The sequence below is a fragment of the Orbicella faveolata genome, unplaced genomic scaffold, assembly GCF_042242905.1.
Source record: "Orbicella faveolata isolate gen_17 unplaced genomic scaffold, um_ofav_v1 contig_13, whole genome shotgun sequence".
In the NCBI taxonomy this organism is placed as follows: domain Eukaryota; kingdom Metazoa; phylum Cnidaria; class Anthozoa; order Scleractinia; family Merulinidae; genus Orbicella; species Orbicella faveolata.
In genome coordinates, this window is record NW_028301540.1 from 10,050,001 (window position 1) to 10,071,563 (window position 21,563).

General features: G+C 39.3%; 3 protein-coding genes across 4 annotated transcripts in view; 2 read left to right on the forward strand and 1 right to left on the reverse strand.

The window, feature by feature from the left end:
- Window positions 1–2,162, forward strand: part of LOC110055168 (uncharacterized) — a 7,206-nt gene extending 5,044 nt beyond the window's left edge. The window contains exon 3 of the mRNA XM_089284569.1: window positions 1–2,162. This exon is cut by the window's left edge and continues 479 nt beyond it. Within this exon, the coding sequence (XP_089140695.1) occupies window positions 1–1,076 (1,076 nt within the window). The 3' untranslated portion in view covers window positions 1,077–2,162.
- LOC110055169 (mitochondrial carnitine/acylcarnitine carrier protein-like) overlaps window positions 1–6,845 on the reverse strand; it is a 17,633-nt gene extending 10,788 nt beyond the window's left edge. The window contains exons 1-5 of one of the 2 annotated variants that reach the window (XM_089284567.1): window positions 6,690–6,755; window positions 5,462–5,740; window positions 4,221–4,313; window positions 2,862–2,989; window positions 1,789–1,879 (exon numbers count right to left, since the gene is read on the reverse strand). In XM_089284567.1, the coding sequence (XP_089140693.1) occupies window positions 1,789–1,879; window positions 2,862–2,989; window positions 4,221–4,313; window positions 5,462–5,632 (483 nt within the window). In that variant the 5' untranslated portion in view covers window positions 5,633–5,740; window positions 6,690–6,755. Of the gene's footprint in view, window positions 1–1,788; window positions 1,880–2,861; window positions 2,990–4,220; window positions 4,314–5,461; window positions 5,741–6,689 lie in introns of both variants that reach the window. The other variant, XM_089284568.1, reaches the window with a different exon arrangement.
- Window positions 6,097–20,001, forward strand: LOC110055170 (acyl-CoA-binding protein-like). Its single transcript, XM_020761543.2, has 4 exons — window positions 6,097–6,216; window positions 6,306–6,420; window positions 18,895–18,957; window positions 19,882–20,001. Exons 1-4 carry the CDS (start codon window positions 6,208–6,210, stop codon window positions 19,944–19,946), a joined length of 252 nt encoding a protein of 83 aa, XP_020617202.1. The 5' UTR covers window positions 6,097–6,207; the 3' UTR covers window positions 19,947–20,001.
- The last annotated feature ends 1,562 nt before the right edge of the window (window positions 20,002–21,563 follow it).

The window sequence follows — 21,563 nt, forward strand, 5'->3', positions numbered from 1 at the left end:
GCTCACGGTTACTGGAGATGTACAGTCATGTTTTCATTGATGAGCTGTGGATTGGTTCAAAGATCAGACATGAGATGGCACAAGATGGCACAATTAAGAAGGTCGATCAGCTTCAAATTGCCAAACAAGCAATTGAAAGCATTGAGGGCTATGTTTGGATGAGCTCTGTATTTGACTTCAAGGAAGAATGCTTTGCAAAAATCAGTGACAAAGAAATTAGACTTGTTTTAGAATCAAAGAGATTGGAAGGGAAAGGAAATCTGCTTTACAATACTCTTGGCACACCATCTCTCCTGGAGACACTGAGAAGAAATGGCGGAGTCACATGTAGGGTTAAACATCTCCTCAGAAGCACAAACAACATTGTGAAGCTGTTACAAGACTACAGCTCCCGGTACATCGAAAGAGATTTTCCTTATGGTACTAAAAACATGCTCAATCACAATGTGGAGGGACAAGAAATCAGCTGGATTGTTGTTCAGCCACAAAGCGTTGCCACCTCATCAGAGATACACAAGTCGGAACAAGATGAACTATGGCAAGTCCAGAAGCATGAACTTGCAATGCAAACTTACAGCAAATGTGCAGAAGTCGTTAAAGAGGTATTACGCTTTCATGCTGATCTGCGTGCACCATCACTGATGAAAACAGGCAAAAGCCAAGTGAAGTTACAACTTTGCCCTGGTGATATTCTAGTTGTTAATTTTATTGCTCGTTATCAGTCAAAGCTTAGTTTAGGTAAAGTACTTGAAAGAAATGAAATTCCAGTCTACGATTTTCATGAGCAAAGAGTATTTTCCACTCACTGTCTTGACTGCTCTCCCAGTGGAGTATTTCTTTTAAACTCTTTGTCAAGAGATGATTCAACTTGCCTGGATGGAGCAGAGTGGCCCATGGTGATCATGCTTCTGACACCTGAACTCATGTTGAGTGAAGGGAGTGTGCGGTTCGAGACAGTTCATAACTATGATCCATACATTGCCATGTTCCGAGCACAGGCAAAACTTGTTGTGATCTCAGATACCTGGACATCATCCCAAGACTTTCTGGACAGTGTTGACAAAAAGTCCAGGTAAATCAGTAAGTTATTGGCCTGCGAAACAAAGTCCTTTTATGATTGGAAATCCATATCTCGAAGACTTCCTGGATAGAAAGTCCACTTAAATGAACTGGTTGACAAAATGGACAAACTCAAATGGACTCTCTGATAAACATTCCCTCTAAATGAATCAGTTGGTGAAACATATTTTTCTGACTGAAATCCTAGATTAAACAATTGGCTGAGAGGGCTATTTTCATAAGAGATCATAGAGTTTGCTTGGTAGTTACTAGTACAACAGTGTGCCCATTAGCTAAACTGGGATGTAAACTGTGGATTACCGTCTACTGCGAGACTATTCACATGAACATTATTTAGTCCTACCTCCATGTACAGGACTGTTTATTACACTGCTGGAGAATTCGACTGACTACATTTTAACTCTGTAACTTTTAGCTCTGAGGATAAAAAATTCTCTACTACAGTATGTGACAACTCAGTGGAAAGCTAGTAAGACTTATATTTAATGAGCTGTACTTCCATATATGATGAACTATCTATTATGATTGTAGCACAAATTAGTTTAAACTGAACTTATGTATTATATCATGTATGTAAGTCTGTAGATGAAACCCTAGTCTGTAACCATTCAAATGAGAGCTGTAGTGCTTAAATGTGGACTGTTTGTACTATACTGGAGCTGAATTAGCATTAGATAGTAGCTAATGGCATGAGTCAATGTTTTTTACCTGTAAAAGACATTTGATCCTGTCAGCAGGAACCACCAGAGCTGCAGAACAAGCCCCAGAAAACATTCCAGAAGTAATATTTTGGAAATTGCTGTTTGTTAGAAGTATAACAGAGACGAAAATTAAACGAATGATAATGTAAGATTATCTCAAGTGACAGAATTGAACACCTGCAAGGCTAGTTCTAAGCATCGTGCAATGTAGGTACAACAATCAAATTTATTTCTCAAACTAAGCTGGAAAAATCCAGGATAACACAGTTCTCTTGATGCCACATTTAGGTCCACTGAGTTTTGCAATTCCATGGCAAAGAAGAAATCAAATCAAAAACTGTATTCAATGAAATAAAAGTAAGGGCCTGTTTATATAGAGAATATTTTGTCCCTGGTAGGAGGGTCACCCTCAAAGGTTAGCCACCTGGGACAGTTCTTTATGAATATTTAAGCAGCAGTGAACTGTTTATGAGAAACCACAAAGTTGGCTTGTGGGCCACTGCCAAAAGTGACTCTAGATGGAAGATTGCTTGCTTTTAACATAGTGTGACCCTAGGAGAAAGAGGGAGTGGGGAGTGAGGGGTGAGGTGATACAGCCAACTTTTTCCAATTTGTTTTTTCTCACCTACCAGGGACTCATGGGGACATACAGAGCACGTGAGAGTTGCAGTAGTTTATCCAGAAGGGATACAATTTACGTATAATTTTCCTTCCCTCCAACAAATACCCTCTGTGGTCATTTCCATTTTCAAAAGGTAGTAGACCATTTTACAGTTGTCTGCTTAGTGTCCTGTCCTTTGAATGGCAGCGAGGCTGGAGGTGACCTTGTTTTGGTACAGTCCTTACTGCTTAATTTGTTGTGTAAATCTAGATGTTCTTATGCTAACTAGCTGGCATTTAAATGGGAAAAGTAGAGAGGTCTGCAAAGTAAGGTCACCTCCAGCCTCGCTTGCATTCATGACCAGGTAACTAAGCACTCAACTGTAAAATGTCCTATTTAGGTTGCAGACCCAATGCAAAGACTTAAGTTGGCCCAACTGCTTCACAATCACTCTGAAAGTACAATGTAAGTGTACTTACGTAGGAATCCCATGGGGGTCTGACATCTGCATTTTTCGGCCCATTGTTACAGCCCAAAACTGAATTGCAAAGAGAGGTGTAGCAAAAGCAACTGGAGTAAACAATCCTTTGTACAATCCCAAGACACCCTTTAAAGGCAAAGCAAACATTACAGTTACACGACTTGCCAAATGACTCCCTCTACTTGACTCCCGGGGGAAAGAAAATCCCACATAAAAAGGACGGGGGTGCTCGTCGGAAATTTTGAAAAGAACCCCTAAGAGGTACCAAGATCCTGTTTTGCGGGTGTGGCTTGAAATTTTTTTCACCCCTAAGAGGCACCTGGCAGCTACACCAATTCTAAAACAAAACATCTGTCATATTGTTTTGTCCCTGGCCAACACCCTAAAAGGCACCGCAAAGGCTCCTGCTGTGGTCCTCAGACCGAACACTTTAAGAGGTACTAAAACTGATTTATTAACCCCTGAAAGGTACGACAAGCACCCCCATCCTTTTTATATGGGAGTCACACCCCACCGGGCTTGACTCACCCCTACAAGAGGCTGCCTAGACAAGTGTCCTCTCTTTATGAAGGAAAAACCGGAATTAAAAAAAGTCGCTTAAATCAAGTTAAATCAATAAAATAACCATACCAGGAGCAAACAACGCACGTATGGAATAAGGTAAGCCATTTTTATTGAGAATTTTCACTTTTAACTACCTCCATGGATATCTTGTAGAAAATCCCATATAAACCCTTATAATTCGATGCCATATTGCATTGCTTGTGTGGTTCATAGAGAGAGCTTGGGCTGCCTGTTTTAGAAAGCAGCAGCAATTGCTTTTTTTGGATTCTATCTTTAAACCTTCTACTTTCCAATGATTATTGTGCATTGCAACTAATGAAAACCCAGCACTTATGAATTGAGCTATATATCTGACCAGGTGTCTACAATTTATTATTTTTGATCTCTCTAAAGTAACTATTATAGAACCTCGAGCACTATCTGAAACAGCTATTTCAAACTCCCCACTACAGTATCTTGAATTCAAATTATTTTCCGTACAGCTTGAATGTATTTTTAAGTAATTTAATCCGCTATCTTGAGCTCCCATTATCTTGAACCTTTTTTTGTTTCTTTTTTTTTTTTTTGAGTTTGAGATAGTCGGATTCTGAAGTGTATTATACACCAGACTCTAGGCATGTAATGTGTGCATAGCTAGAATCTCACACACACTGATCGCTGGCATTCCCCAGGGCTGGGGTTTCATGAACATTTTCAGCAGCAGGGCAACTCGTTTTCATAGGCGGGCAAAACTTTTTGATCTGAACTTCTTTATAAGAAAAACTTTCTGCTAGATCAGCCTCATTTACAATACCTCATTCCTCACTGTTTTAACCAAGCAGTCAATGGTCCCTCTAAACAAAGGTTCTTCCCCAGGTTTTGGTAGTGGTGTTGTTTGAAGGCGAACCTATTAAATGACAATAAATTTAATGGTATCAATTTTAATGATGGACATTTTGGTAAACAAGAATGTGTAAGGAATGGTATCATGAACATGACTTTGAAAAGTCTAAACCCAAAAGACAGATTTATATTGATATAAACCTTGATATAAAGGATGTTACATTGGGTCATGAATGTACAAACTTGTGATATGATCTTGATATTAAAGACTGACAGACATTTTAAAATTCTGTCCTCATGCCCTGGGAAAATTTCAAAAAACTAATCACAATTTGCTCTCCCTGGAATAAAGGCAAGTTAAGGTACTTAGCCATAATTTTAGCATTATTAACACTTTTCTGACCAAAAATGCAGCAAGGTTGCTGTGATAGTTTCTGTCACCATTATGTTCCATTAATTTTGTTGTGATCTATAAATTTTAGCTTAAGTGCTGAGTCTGATCAGGCCACCTCTTAACTCCAATATTTGTAGCATGACGTAACTGGTAGTACAGGGAAGGCTGGTCATGCCCTACCCCAGGGGGGGTATAATGTCTCATCAAGAGATGATGATGCACAGAGGGCCTGGGGGTGCAGGAATCTTAAGTTGTCAAATATGAAATTTTCGGTGATTTCTCGGCTGTCAGTTGATTTCTGGATGAGCTTGGAGGTGGGGTAGTTACCTTCTTCTTTTTTGCTCCCACCCGGGGCATTTGACCCCCTTATTTGTTACCACCCCGGGGAATTTGCCATGTTTGGTGAAACTGCTCATGCCCGGGGATTGGCCCAAGGGAATGGGCACTACTGGAATTACGTGTTGAATACTGAAGTTCTGCTGAGGTCAACAGCAGATGAGAACAAATGTGATTACAACCTTGTTAAAAATACCTGAAAGATTTCATCGCTTATTCTGGTCATTATTAGCTAATCTCTGTGCAACAACATCGGAAAGATTTCCGTAAAAGTACTGTATAAGACTACGCGCACAAACCTTGGCACAAAGTTGTGTGCATAATTAAAGTTTATGTCTTTGGGTGTAGGGAAATTTTGCATTTGATTGATTGATCGATCAGTAAAACAAACAACCAAACAAACAAATAAATACGAAGATACAAACAAACAAAACAGATTTACAGTCAAGCAATATCAGCGCGCGCGGTATCTAAGTTCTCACTTTGATCGTGTCAAACGGATGGCCGATAGTCACGCCACAAACTCCTCCAAATCCTCCAGCAAAGAAATTTTTAACGCCAGATGTACTCCTTCCTTGTTGTCCGTTGCCTCCTGAATCTATCTGAACTCCGCTAGGACCTACTGCAGTCCCCTGAACATCAGTGCTTTCCATTTGCCGGTCGTGCAGGCATATGTGATGACATCACATGGTGGTGCCCGTGCGTGACGGAGGTCGGCACGCAGCGAGAACTGATTTGAGTCAGTGCCCATTGAAGATCCACTAAAGACAAATACATCAACATTGTTTTCCTTTTCTCGGAGAAATTGATGTTTTTTTAATCTTGAAAAAGGAATTCTTATGTATGCGTAAGTGGGAGAGTACAAATTTTCAAAAAGATGAAACGCATTTTAAAACCAACGCTTATAGATTAGAATATTTATGAAACGCTCTTATCAATAAATGTCAGATATCATGCGTAGTACTCGCTGAATGCTTTGGTCTAGGAGATTTTCGGTCTTTTTATATTCACAGAAATTTGATTGACAGATAGATAAGATAAATTGATAACCTTTTGAGTTTCTTTCGTTACTTCCGGTTGATCGATGGTCTGAGTGACCAGACCCATTCCCTCTCAATCTACGTATACGTCTGGGATGACGTCGAAAGTTCACTCATTTCGGCTCTAGTTAGCTGTCTACAATTGACGTGATTTTTTCTCACCTTTCCTTACGAACACCACTTTCAAAATGTCTGAGGTAATATAAAGTTGTTTGAAAATGCTTTCTGGCCTCAGCTCTTTCAAATTTCCCATTTTACGGCGAAACGTTTTCTCCTTCCCCGTTAGGCCTTTCACAAAGCCGCTGAAGAGGTGAAGAAATTGCCAACAAAACCAAGTGATGAAGACATGTTGGAAGTTTACTCGCTTTACAAGCAAGTCACCGTCGGCGATTGCAACACAGGTACATAAAACCAACTGCGTATTATTCATGTTTAAAGTGTTTTAAAAACAGAGGAAAATTCTTCAGATTGTGATTCCAGCTGCAGTTGTCGAATATGGCCTCATCAGAAAGCATATTAACCTTTGCACTGATGTGGTTCTTGCTTGAAACGGTGTTTAAGTCTAAAGCTTATATTGAACTTAGTCTGAAGTTGACTGTAACTTATTCGATAGTCAATAAAATGGTATTGCTGAAGAAAATTGCGAAAACAATATTTGAATTAAGCTTACCTTTGTACGTCTGGTGCAAAATTTACGCGGAGTTGTCACGTGCCAATGAATGGCCATGAATTGACTTTTGACGCCTCTTCTTGACTATTTAATACTTTTATTTGTTTGTTTAGTATGAGACTTAACCAGACTTTGAACGTGCCTAAACCACATGCCCTTAAAGTGCCTATGAAGTAAAAAATAATTGCTGCTGAATTGAAAGGCTTTTCAAAGTAAAGAAGAATGGCGTTTTACTTTTTGGAATATCTTTTTTCGTTTTAGAGATATTCACGTTTTTGTATTATAAGTGATGATGTCATAGGTGGTTCCACTAAAACAGTTCAACACTCAATCAGAATATCTCTAGAAATATTAACGCAGTGTTCTTTAAACTTGGCACCAGAAATGTACATCACAAAAGAAACAAAATGACACCCGTCATGCTATCGCCATGATAACAGTTATGCCACTGGTCCTGTTTTAACTAAAACTAATAATACCAGATTTTATCTTAAGCAAGGATCATCCACTCCCAACAATCTAATAGGGAGAGTTTAGACAATATGGGAATCATGTGTGTTCCAAGCAAGACCCTCTGTCTCTTTTCGAAGGGTTGCAAATTGGCATATTTCGTTTTTCACAGAAAGAGACTGGAGCCAAAAGTGTTGCCATGGCAACATCACAGAAGGTGTCATTCTGTTTCTTTTGTGATGCACATTTGTGGTGTCAAGTTTGAAGAACACTGCTCCAATATTTCTAGAGATATTCTTGATTCAGTGTTTTACTGTTCAAGTGGAACCACCTATGACATCATCACTTTCCTCATTTGCATAATACAAAAACGTAAATATCTCTAGAACGAAAACAGATATTCCAAAAAGGGAAATGCCATTCTTCTTTACTTTGAAAAACCTTTCAAATAAGCAGCAATTATTTTTTACTTCATAGGCACTTTAAATTAAAGATCTTTTGCACTTGAAAACCTGACAACTTTCAGGTAGTACGCAGCTCTTACAAGGTCTCTCCTGATTGGCTCGGTCAAACAATCGGAAACAATAGGGTACTTAAAATTCAAAATGGCGGACGATAATCGCGAAGCGCGAAAGTGAACAGAATGAGTTGTTTTGGAGCGGTATGTTTTCCTCTTCAGTTTTTAAAAGCCTGGCAACGGTTAATCTATAAACAAAGAATTATAACAGGTTTGCATCGCGTTTCCATTTTGGCGTTTTTGCGTTTTAAGCGCAGATTTTCTCTACGCATTACACGTTAAGGATTATTGAAGCAGATTATTTTCCACGAATTATCAAACAACACTAAATATTAAACTTATTTGCAGATGATTCTTGCAAATGTTACCAGAAGTATTATTTTAGTTTAAGTAAGTTTACATTGTGAGTACAAACATAGTAGAATTTTGAGCTATTATTTACCCCAAGTAATTAAATGAATAATATTCGATCGCGTGTGGTGTTTGGAGGTTTTTATAGAATAATACACTTCATCAAGAACTAAATGCTACAAAATGCAAACAGAATTTCCAACACAATTCTAGTTTAAACCCCGCTTGATTAAAAATTTATGGCATTTTCTCTGCAGAGAGTAGAACACCAACTTCATTAAAGTTGATGATTAATTTTTCATCAAAGTGTAAAGCCTTGCTCAATCCTTAGGAATTACTGATCACTTCAAAGAACATCATAACAAAATAAATGCAAACAAATAATATTAAATCAAGATGGGGATCTTTTATAAAGTAGCTAGCCAAGTTTTTGTAGGGCTTTTAATTTACCAGATCAGTAATTTTTTGTCATTTATGATGCTGTCTTGTTGGAGAGTTATATCAAAATCATTGAAAATCAGCTTAACTTTTCACAGGGTTGTAACACCAGATACAGCTTTCTGTTCATGAAATCATTCTTTTGGACACCTGCATAATAAAGATGCCTTCCTTTTATGGATAATTTACGGAGGCAGGTCCAGAGATGTTCAGGGAGGATGGGTGAGGGAATTTTTTCAGCCATAAGGGGGGACCTACCCTTGGTAAATATAGGCAAACTCATTGCTGTGGACACCTCTATGATAAAGACACCTCCTTTTCATAGATAATTTATAAAGGCAGGTCCAGAGATGTTCAGGGAGGATGGGTGAGGGAATTTTTTCAGCCATAAGGGGGGACCTACCCTTAGTAAATATAGGCAAACTCATTGCTGTGGACACCTCTATGATAAAGACACCTCCTTTTCATAGATAATTTATAAAGGCAGGTCCAGGGATGTTCAGAGGGGGAGGGGGTGGTTGAGGGAATTTGTTCAGCCATAAGGGGAAACCTACCCCAAATATTGCTCTAATTAGCTCTAATTGTAAGGATGTTGAATACTTTCTTCCACTGATGGGTCTGTTTCATCAGAGTGACCTTATTAATTTTGTTCAGATTTGACTGTATATTTTATTTGTTATTTAATTTGTTTACAGCAGTTTTCGATTGAGTGTTGTAAAACCAAAACCAAACAGTTACTTACCAGTGACACTAATTAGCCAATCTAAAATATTGCAAAACCGAAGCCAAAGTTATTGCCTGATTACTTTTGCCACTCAATTGAAAACCACTCTATTATATTTAATATTTAATTTGTTTTCTGGTTCGGTCTCCTTTTTGCGATCAAATGCCCTTGTCCCTATGTACTAAGCTGGGCGTTAACCAAGGCATTTTCTCATGAATACTGAAATTAGGTAAAGTAAATTTGGAGTAACTTTGTACTGTTAAGTTTGATGCAATGAATTAATTTTAAAAAAATGTGAAAAGAAACCAAGGTTATATAAACAAAGCCACTTAGGCTTAGCTTTCAAACTGTTTATTCTAAATAGAAACCTGATGCAATTTTAGCAATTCATAGACATAATGTCTCAGCAGAGCAAAACCTAAGGTGGGCAGTAACATGATAGTATTCAGTGAGGGATGTCCCACAAGTATTTTGTATAGCAAATTCCTTTGCATTTTCATTTGGCAGGATTTTTTCCACCAAGTTCTGTTTCAAATTTAGTTTCTAAGGTTTCTGACATGGACAAACTAGTTTGATGTCTGCCAGTTGACTCTGGTGCTCTGGTGGTTGAGGGATTGCATATGAGGACTTTGCAGACGAGCTCCCAGTTGAGGATCTTGGAGGATCTTTCCTTACTATCACCACAACTCCATCCTCAGGACTATCTTAATTTTTTTCTCACTTTATCGTCATCATCTGCTCTCATCACGTCAGTAGGCACATAAGGCTGCCATGGTCTCAATCCAGCACTGTCCTTTTTGCGCACCCAGCCTTGTTACTTTGTTTCTACGCAGGCTTTCCCCAAGTGGTCTCGGTTCTCCCTCTCGCCCTTCTTCCTGCTGGTACCTATCCCAATGCTGTGAAGTAGTCAGTCATTTACGCCCTGTCTCCTTAGTACTTGTCCTAACGAACTTAGTCCTTGTCCTAACGAATTCTACCTTCTACATCACACCTTGTAATTGACGTCATCAATTTTAGTGGATGTTTTTAAAATTATTTGAGGGGAGGGGGTGTATACACTGTTCATCAGTCGTTGATTAACTGGTGGTTGTCGAGAAGTTATTTTCAATTGGCAGTTGTAATGCGTTTAAGTGGCCGTCCCCATTGTGGACAGGTGGCTGTTGTGAATATATGGACTGTCCGCTGGGACAACAAAAAGTGAATGTTGTTAGAGAGGGGGCCGTTACAGGAGGTTCAACTGTAATCATGCTGTTTTTTGGTGTTGTAATTGTGCCCTGAACACCTCACTCACTGACAAACAGTGTTAGGTACTTTTCCATGTCGATGTTGGTTAACGTATTGTACTAGCCCTACAAATTAAATTCATTAAATTGTAGTCCAACCTTTTCCAGCAATTCTATCTTGGATTGTATAATTTAGTTTCCTGAGAATTTCATCCTTTCTGAGAATTGGATTGATTCCAAATTTACCATTAACCTTTTCCAGTGTTTCCACCCACTTGTTCTTAAACTGTCCTGTGTTTCTTTTTGGCTTATCCAAATGATCCGACAATACCAGATGAAAGTTTTCCAAAAGCATGTATGCTCCCTTTTTAAAAGTAAACCACGGCATTAGATAATCTCTGAAAAGAGAGCTATACTCCATTTCAAGAAACCATTCACAAGAGATTCTGAGTGCCTCGTTTAGAGAGAAATTTTCGTTTGCTTCACTATGATGGCAGGCAATTTAAAGCCAATTTTAGCAGCCAGACAACACAAAGCTTAGAAACATTTAAATGCCTAGGGTTGTCCAGGTGCGTCAAAAAGCCCACCAAAGTGCTTGATGGAAGTCGAGTCAAAATAAATATAATATAAGACTGGCATAAATCAAGACAAACATGAAAGACAAAAAAACACAGTATCTTTAACACTTAAGAATAAAAAGCAGCGATATTAAAGAATGATGCTTCGACAGCTCCATGCCATCATTCTCAAATTCAAATAAAATACGTTATGTGAGTTCGTTATATAGTGAATGTGCGTGTGAAGGTCTCAGTGCATGTGATTAAGAGATAAAAATAGAAATATCAAGTGTGGTGCGCTTGAACTGTCAAATAACTGTCATTGTTCGTGAACGAACAATGCGTTGTTTATGAATACAAATGTGATCTGTGTGACGCAGATTATGTGGGCTATACATGCTGACCGGCGTCGACAAAACCTGGATCGGACCAGACCGGATCACGGATTGGATCACGGACCGGATCACGGATCGGATCACGGATCAGATCACGGATCGGATCACGGATCGGATCACGGATCGGATCACGGATCGGATCACAGACAAAAAAAGGTTTTAAAGAAAAAAAAATCCCCCCAAAAATCAAATCGTTTATAAGATAATAATAAATAAAAAATAAAAGTGGAAGACTAAATATGTTAAATCAAAATAAGAATCCCGAATTTGACGCAATAACATATTAATTACAGAGAATGACAAGAGGTCATTTAAAAAGCCAAATAACCGCTTAATTTACAACGAATTTAAATTGTAACGAACAGGCAGATGTAGTTATATTTGAACGTTAGTTGGCTCGACATTAGTCACTCTAGTGTAATTTGCTCAACAAAATTTTGATTTTTGCATTTTTTTCCTTGATCCTATCCGTGATCCGGTCCGATCCAGATTTTGTCGACGCCGCATGCCGACACCTATTTCAGCGCATTAATGAGCACAAGCATTCTGTCATTGGTAAACACCTGCGGGACGTACACAATCTGAGGAACAAAGATCTCCGTAACCAATTTACAATCCTCAAGAAATGCCGTCGGAAACTGGATTGTTTAATTTATGAAATGCTCTTCATCAAAAACAAAAAACCAACACTTAACACTCAATCTGACTCCGTTAAAGCAAAACTTTTTATTTGACAGTTCAAGCGCACCACGCTTGGTATTTTTATTCTTATTCATCGATTATTTTTATCTCTTAATCATATGCACTGAGATCTTCACACGTTCATTCACTATATAATGAACTCACATAACGTATCTTATTTGAATTTGAGAGTGATGGCATGGAGCTGTCGAAACGTCATTCTTTAATGGTCTCTAATATCGCTGCTTTTTATTCTCAATTGTTTATCGAAAACCTTAGTTATTAGAATCTTTAACACTGTTTGAAAAATATAGTAAACACGGTCAACTATTAAGCGGCCACCCCTTATCAAGTGGCCAGATATCGACGACATTCCGACGTCGCAAATCGAAAAACAACGTTATCAGTTTTAGTGCAAAAACTGTGGTAAAATGGTCCACTACACCTATAATTGATCAAGGTCCATTTCTAGGCTTCGCCCATAATTAACATCCAACTTTTCATGGCAGCCAAAAAGAACATACAGTGCAAAAAGTAGCCAGTGTAAAAGGGCCGAGAAAAACAGAAAGGAAAGGGGCAACAAACAGAATTGAGAACGGTTAATGGCAAGAAAAAAAAGTCCAAATTTTGGCTTATGCGCACGCCCGGAATGGAAATTTTGCTCAATTTTGTAACAATCTTCGAAAAATCTCTCCTTTTAGTGAAAAAAAAAAGCTTTCTTAGCAAAACTTAGGCTTATTTAGCATCATGGCAGCTAAAAAATCTGACTAAACGGTTAAAAACGGTATTTTTTGGCTAAAGTTTGGTATCCAAAGGGTTAATAGAATGAATGTATTTTATGCTAAACAAACTGAAATGATTAAGCGAAAGAAAACCCAATTTTCAATTTATGTTGTAAATTACAGTTGCTTTACACAGCTTTCTAAGCTGGGCGTACATTCCCTAGATGGACATTGCAAAACACCTCTCTAGAGACCACTGAATCAGCTGTATTTATCGAGGTTTCAAATTGACTTTAGTCAACATGCAGTTTAGTTTAATCGGGCTCTTTCAAGTTTCAAGCTGACTTTATTCAACCTTCTTCAAAATTGTATCTCGAATGATGCAACCACGTATTTTGTTAGTATAAATAGAGTGCTCTTATCCATGCAAGACGATTTACAGCAAAGATTTCGGTTGAAGATGGAGAGAGAAGTATAGTAAACATCTGCAATCCTATCCAATGTCCTTATTTCAGTACAAACAGATCCAGTTGGTACCTTGGAACCCAGAATCAAGCGCAAAAGTTTCCAGCCTGTAGGCCTCTCAACGTCCATTTAAATCGTAATTTAGAATTTAGCGACAAAACCTATTCTTACATATTTTGGTCGAAAAATATCTAAAAACTAATTAGAGCAACAAGGCAACAAGGGCAACATGGGCAACAAGGGCAACATGGGCAACAAGGGCAACAAGGGCAACAAGGGCAACAAGGACAACATGGGCAACAAGGGCAACATGGGCAACAAGGGCAACAAGGGCAACATGGGCAACAAGGGCAACAAGGGCAACATGGGTAACAAGGGCAACAAGGGCAACATGGGCAACATGGGCAACAAGGGCAACAAGGGCAACAAGGGCAACAAGGGCAACAAGGGCAACATGGGCAACAAGGGCAACAAGGCAACAAGGGCAACATGGGCAACAAGGGCAATATGGGCAACAAGGGCAACAAGGGCAACAAGGGCAACATGGGCAATAAGGGCAACAAGGGCAACAAGGGCAACAAGGGCAACATGGGCAACAAGGGCAACAAGGGCAACAAGGGCAACAAGGGCAACATGGGCAACAAGGGCAACATGGGCAACAAGGGCAACATGGGCAACAAGGGCAACATGGGCAACATGGGCAACAAGGGCAACAAGGCAACATGGGCAACAAGGGCAACAAGGGCAACATGGGCAACAAGGGCAACATGGGCAACAAGGGCAACATGGGTAACAAGGGCAACATGGGCAACAAGGGCAACAAGGGCAACAAGGGCAACATGGGCAACAAGGGCAACATGGGCAACAAGGGCAACATGGGCAACAAGGGCAACAAGGCAACATGGGCAACAAGGGCAACATGGGCAACAAGGGCAACATGGGCAACAAGGGCAACAAGGGCAACAAGGGCAACAAGGGCAACATGGGCAACAAGGCAACAAGGGCAACATGGGCAACAAGGCAACAAGGGCAACAAGGGCAACATGGGCAACGTGGGCTACATGGGCTACCAGGCTACAGGGCTACAGGGCTACAAGGGCAACATGGGCTGCATGGGCTATAGGGCTACAGGGCAACAAGGGCAACAAGGGCAACATGGGCTACATGGGCTACAAGGCTACCAGGTTACAGGGCTAGAGGGCTAAAGGGCTACAAGGGTAACAAGGGCAAGAAGGGCAATATGGGCTACATGGGCAACAGGGCAACAAGGGCAACATGGGCAACATGGGCTACCAGGCTACAGGGCTACAGGGCTACAGGGCTAAAGGGCTACAAGGGTAACAAGGGCAAGAAGAGCAACATGGGACACATGGGCAACAGCGCAACAAGGGCAACAAGGGCAACAAGGGCAACATGGGCTACAAGGCTACCAGGCTACAGGGCTACAGGGCTATAAGGGCAACAAGGGCTACATGGGCTACATTGGCTACAAGGCTACTGGGCTACAGGGCAACAAGGGTAACTGGGCAAATCTTCATCCTTACTTTATACCTTTGCATGAAGCATCTTTTATTTCAAGAAAGTAACAAAGAACTTCAAGGCTAAACTAACTTAAATCAACCTATGCATTCGATCTACGTTCCTGATATCCTTTCCCATCGAAATCTTTTTATATTTCCTTCTATATTTATTTCTTGGTATTCATTTCTTATTATATTTTTAATTAATCCACTTCTTATTGAATATTTTTTCATCCTAAAACTACGTCGACCAATCAGAGCAAACCTTGTAAGAGCTGCGTACCGCCTCACAACTTTTAGTTAAGTTTTTGCAATAAATACAGGCAGGAATCTTTTTCTGTGATTGCCCAATTCTCAATATTAACTCTGACACACCGTTTGTCTGGCCACTGAAACAGATACTTTTTGTTTACTTCACTGTTGTTCAGTATTTTTACATTCCATTCAGGATCTTTTGATTATCAGTTTACGCTTTTTTTTTATTAGCATCATCTATCATAATAAAACTCTGAAGCATTATTAAAACCTTTTCATTAATGCCACCAATTATAAATTCTTTTGTAAAACAAAGTATTGAAATTAGCCTTACTAACCTCCTTTTTAAGTTGACAATTCAAAAGAATTTTCTCTCTCCAACAGGGTTAGTGAGATGGATTTAATACATACAAAACAATTTTAAATTGGCAGCCATTTTTGAAAAGGGTCTATAACACAGTCAATATTTCCTAATTTTAAGTGTTTAATGGACGTGATTTCTACTGTCTTGTAGCTTGGTGACGTTGTCCAGTACACATACAAAATATTGTCTTTCACAGATGTATGTCTACTGTTTGTCCAGATTGAACAGCGGCAACCAAAGTGGTCATAGGGGTTAAAATAGTCTAAATTAAATCCAGTTCATAGGTATTCTTTAAACTCCCTGAGACATTTTGTACAAAGATTGATTTCACTTTTCACATTTCATTACCATTGAAGCTTAAAGTGCACCTAAGCCCCAAATTTTTTTTTGCGTTAAAATGAATCTACTTGTTATTTGAAATAGTTCTGCGAAAAAATTTTTGGATTCCGTTAAATCCTCGATTTTCTGTGCCCCGACGAAATCTCGAAAATAGCTCCAAAACACTGCCATTTTTGTTTCACGACCGAGTTTGAGGAGAATGGGTCCAGCGGCTCTTGTAACGTCTACCCAGGAAGGTTGGATATCTCACGTCCTCTCATTTCCTTCAGGATGGTGCAATACACATTCGAAAAGTGCGCAGAAACGCCTTCCAGAGGTGCTATCGGCTGTTGCAGCAAAATTCCAGATTTAAAGAAAGATATACTGTACAATTTACTGATGATGATCGGCTAATGGTGCAATAAAGACGTAAACGATGGTTGATTTTGTCGAACCGAAACAAGCGAACTGAATCTGTGAGAACCATTGAAGGACTCTCACTGGAATTTGTTCCGCAGGCTTTCGAACGCTATTTTCATAAATTTTCTGCTTAAAGCTAACCAGCAATTTGTAGAAATACTACCGACAACCTATATCTTCCAATCCCGCAGTATTTATAACATAACCGGCAAAGTTGTGTGATCCGATCATGATCAAGAAGCGTTATACTGATATGTAAATAGATGGCAACTGTACGCCGCTAACCAACACTTATTTCTCTTTCGATTTAGAAGAAAGTCGAAGATTAGTCCTTTAGAATTACATGATAACAAAACTGTCAGACTCACATAGTTTTTCAAAGGTTTGGAAATCAGCAGTGCGACAAAGATTCTGTGCAATAGCATCGAAAATATGACCGCGTAACATTATCTGCGGACCGCTTAGGGAACACATCCTTTTCGCTTATCCGACGAATTTCACTGCAAACTTTGAGAACAATTTACATTGGTTATTTGGAGTTACGACTTAAAACGTCTGACAATGTGAAATCGGTAATTGTATGAAATGTTTCCTTCCGCCTTGCTTCCCGCAGCTTCAAAAATACAGGTCCAAACAAAACGATTTTCAATCGATCGAAGCCAATGTTTTGGAGGTCATCAAGTCTCGAAAACTGCAACAAGTACGTCGCTCTTATAAACATGAAACATTCAACTGAAAGTAAAACACAAACTGGATTTAACAGAACAATCACACCTTGACAAAATACATTCTCGCTAAGGACAAATGTAAACGGGTTATAAACACGCGTGGGAATCTTATGTTTAGTTGACGAAATTACCATCCAAAGCAGTCCTTGAGTTTTCTTTCCTGCTCCTCCACTTCGTATCTAGCTTTCCATTCCTAATATACAAGCAGCTCGTCCACAAAGAAGTCTTCCCCTTCGTCGCTTGAAAAATTGTAAATTGCTCTCAAAGCTCTAAGCAGTGAGTTCACAGTTATCGAACGTGCTTGATCGAAGTTTATTTCGGAGTCTTCTGAATCGAAACTTAACACTGACTCCAGTGACGAAAAAGAAATGATTCTGAGACAAAACTTGGATGTTTTAGTCCCAAAATACATCGGAACGATTAGTTTTGTGTACCATTTTCTTGAACAAATACAGAGAGTTGACTGTGGCGCTATTGTGTTTGGTTCCTGGGTAGACGTCATCAGGTACCGCCGCCCCAGACTCCCTAAAACGCGGTCGTGAAACACTTCAAGCGCGACTTTGAAAGGGCATAGAAAATCGAGGATTCAACCAAATTCAAAAATTTCTTCGCCCAAATGCTTCAAATAAAGTCTAGATTCGTTTTAGTGAAAAAAAAAAAATTGGGGGTTAGGTGCACTTTAAAATTCACCATCTTTATTCACTTATCACTGTTCACGATGACTCCAACCCTGCTGATCCTAGCAGTATGAAAGACACCTGTCACGTATGAACTCAATTAAATGACCTTGCCCTCCATGAGTTCTTGTTACTCAATGGATAGAGCGCCTGCCCGGTGTTCGGGAGGTCATGGGTTCAATTTCTGTTGGGGACTCAGATTTTTTCTTTGTCCCACGCTTGTGTCATGTTGATCAGTTCACTTTTCACAAAGATTCATTTTTAGGGGTGTAGAATGGCATGTCAAAAAATACTAGTCATGGCAAAGTTCAAGTAAGTCTCTCAGCTTTTTAAAAACAGAGTCTCAGATTAAAAAGATGACACAGTACTACACATTAATCACGCTCTAGTTTACTATTGAGGACTCTGAAAACAGATCTGCAAATCAACTCGTTTACATGTTATGTATGTACATGAGGGCATGAAGGACACTTTTATGGGGGAATCGTGTTCAAAATAACCAAATGCCATCTGCAATATATTTTTTATGGTGAGCACATAATGGTATGAAATGAGTGACAGGGATCTTTTTCTTACCAGTATTTTATAGTAAAATGTAAAATTGTAAGGAACATCTCATGGTCGGCTCACTCATTTAGTCTTGAGCTCAGGTTTCACAATAAGGGTCTTGAGGTCTCAGCGGGGCCTAAGGAAAGACTTGGCAAAATTTTATCTAGGGATCTCCTCCCAAGGTCCATAGCATTTTTGAGAGAGAAAGTAACTTTTTCATGTACCTTCTATAATGGTAACCCTTTCACATACCTACAATATGCTTTTACCAACCTTAGGTCCTGTGGATATTTTTTCAACCCAAACAATTGGTCCACCAGAAAATGTCTACCTTAAAAATTCCCCAAATCATTTATTTTCAAATCGAAAAAGGCCTTCACTCTTCATTGTCACAAATATACACTGTATACCTGTACAAGACTTTGGTGCTTTTAAAATAAATACCCAGATGGCAGTTGTTCCTACCCTTTTCTGTGCTTGAAATCACAAGCCCCTACCCTTTCATATACCTCCAACCTGGAAAAGGATCCCTTTTGGGCAGATCATTCTCATATAGTCCATTATAGGGAGTGTCCCTCCCCCCTCCAAGGTGCAAATGAGCAATCAACCAAGGGGCATTTCATCTGCACATTCTGGGAAAATTCACACGACTTTGAACTGATAATTTGTCAATGATAGCACAGATCTATGCTCTCTACTAATTTCTCTTGGGGATAGCTGAGAAATGTTCACAGGCTAGAACTCAATCACTGACTTATCCCCATAGCACCAGCTTTTGCAAGGGGTGGGAACAGGCTAGAACTATGTACCCGCATAGGTAAATATTCACCTACCTGTTTTCCTTTATGTAGATAGACCTGGAATGCTAGATTTTACTGGAAAGGCAAAGTGGGATGCCTGGAATAGCAAGAAAGGTATAGTATGAAATCCATGTTAATTATGTACAAGTGCTCACCTATCTCGCACCTGAGATGACTTATTGACATAAGAACCTGGAGAACAATCTGTCCCAGGTGCAACATAGCAAGGTCTCTTCTGTGCCTGCCATCATGCTGTTTCTATGAATTTGACCTTTTGTTTTGTTTCCTTTTGATTCTTCTTGTTTATATATGAGTAGCTATGCTTAATTCCTATCAGTACCCTGGGATCCACTGTAATTGGCTACGCTGTAGTGGTCTCCCTGTCTAATGAATTTTGTTGCATATAAGTTAAGCATTTTCGTCAGGCAAAGTGAAATAAATATTCCAATGAGTCTATTTCCATGCCATGATTAATTTTTTCCTAATACTTTGCTTCAACTGAAACCTGTGTATGGAAATCAGCCAGATTTGCAGCAGATTAAAACAACAACGACAACAACAACAACAACAATAATAATAATAATAATAATAATAATAATAATAATAATAATAATAATAATAATAAAAACAATATTTACAGAGGATATCACCAAGCCACCAAGCTAATATTAAGTTAATTAGGGTGGTCCTCTATCTAAATAATAACAATAAATTGGGCCGGTTTTTATCTACATCATGGAAAATAGTTTTTATTTCTTACCTAATTTTGGCAAAATCGGGTCAACAAATCATAGTTTGGAAATACTGCTGAATTATCTTGTCTGATCAAATTGGATATTGAGTCAGACACAACATCATGGGATAGACCTGTAGATAAAGAGTCTAAGCCTATCTTTGTGTCTTGCCTTTGGCAGTACAATTACATGCAATTTTCACAGGTGCCCTTGCCAGTTAGGGCAACATGTACTTATTCCCTTATAGAGAAGTTTTTATTACCTTCGTTAAATGAAAGAGCTGTGCTTTACTTTCTGTTATCAGGTATGACCAAGGAAGCTGCTGAGGAAGCTTACATCAAGAAAGTGGAAGAACTGAAAAAAGCATGATAGTTCTTTTTTTTTTTTTAATTGAGGGAATAAATAGTTTTGAAGAATTTTGCAATTGTTTGATATTGTATTTTGGTAGTGTAGAAGAAGCTCCTTTCCTCAGTGAGTCTTGAGATTAAAGTACAAATTTCCCTTAATATTCAGTGTTATATCAAGACAGTAATATGCCATTTGGTGGTTTGCTTTCTTCTCAACACTCATGGTCTTGACATTCTTTTGCCGATTTGAGGAGAAATTTGATATTGAATACCCATAGAAAGGTTTCAGACTCTCTTCCAAGCCTTCCTTTGTCCAGTTCTGGTGGTTCCCTCTGATAAGGCCACAACTGGTCTCTCCAGGAAACCTTCCCTTGTCATACCTTTTAGGAGTGGTTTTGGTACCTGTTAGGGTTTTCAGCCTCAAAAGGTCCACAGCAGGAGCTTTCGTGGTACCTTTAAGGCTATTGAGCCAAAAAAGGTCAGCGTTGGGTGATGTGTTGTTTTAGAATTGGTACCTCCTAGGGGTGAAAAACATTTCAAGCCACGCCCACAAAACAGGGTCCTGGTACCTCGTAGGGGTTCTTTTCAAACTTTCTGACGAGCACCCCCGTGCTTTTTATCTGGGAGTCCTTCTCCCGGGGTTAGAACCCTTTCTCCCAACGAGCCACCATTTTTAAAATCGTCGAGGAGAAGACCCTAGGGAAGAGGTTGGAACCGGGTTGACCAAGGGGTGGACCATTTGACTTTTAAGGGAGGGGGTGGGTGATTTTCCAAAAAAAATTATCATGCAAGTACCTTTGTACCGAAAACTATTCATGCAAAAGATCAATGTTGAAAACATTCACGTATATTTAGAGGGTCGATAAAAAGCATGTTACATGGAGAGAAAAAAAAAATCCGTGCCTACAAACACGTCCCGAAAAGAAAAAAAAAAATCCGTAGTCCATGAAAGGGTCCAAAAATTAAAGTCGTTTCTGTCAGCCAAGTCACCCTCACAGCGTGGCCGAGTGGTATGGGCGCCGGACTTGAAATCCTGAGGTCGTGGGTTTAACTCCCGCTCTGACCACTAAGCTGGAGTTGTTTGTCAGTTCAGCTCCTCGGTCATGCTTGCTAATACAAGTGTATATGGGTGAACAAAAACGTAAGAAATAGACCGATTTCGATATATTAAAATTCAACCTAAAACAATAGACCTCAGTACGAAGCTCCGGGGAATACCTACAGAGTTTGTGAGGTTTATTCCCCAGAGCCTCGTGCTGAGGTCTATTGTTTTAGGCTGAATTTTAATATATCGAAATTGGTCTATTGTTAGACCGCAGTAGATGCGTGACACTTAAACATTCAAAAGAAAAAAAAAAACACTGATAACGTAGAAATAATTAATAGCTTGTAATTAGCCAACTGGTCTGCCCCCCGCCACTTGGAATTTTTAGCGTATTATGTTTATCAGTCAAGTGGCATGCCTGAGAACTAGCTAATCGTAGCTAAGCGCATCGACATCTTCAAGCATTTGACATTTGTTTGAAACACTCCCTCAAAAGTTAAATGATCTACCCCTAAGGGTTGTGTTCTTGATTATTATGTCTCCAGGGGAGGGAGAGGGGGGGGGGGGGGGCAGGTAATGGACTCAACAAAAATT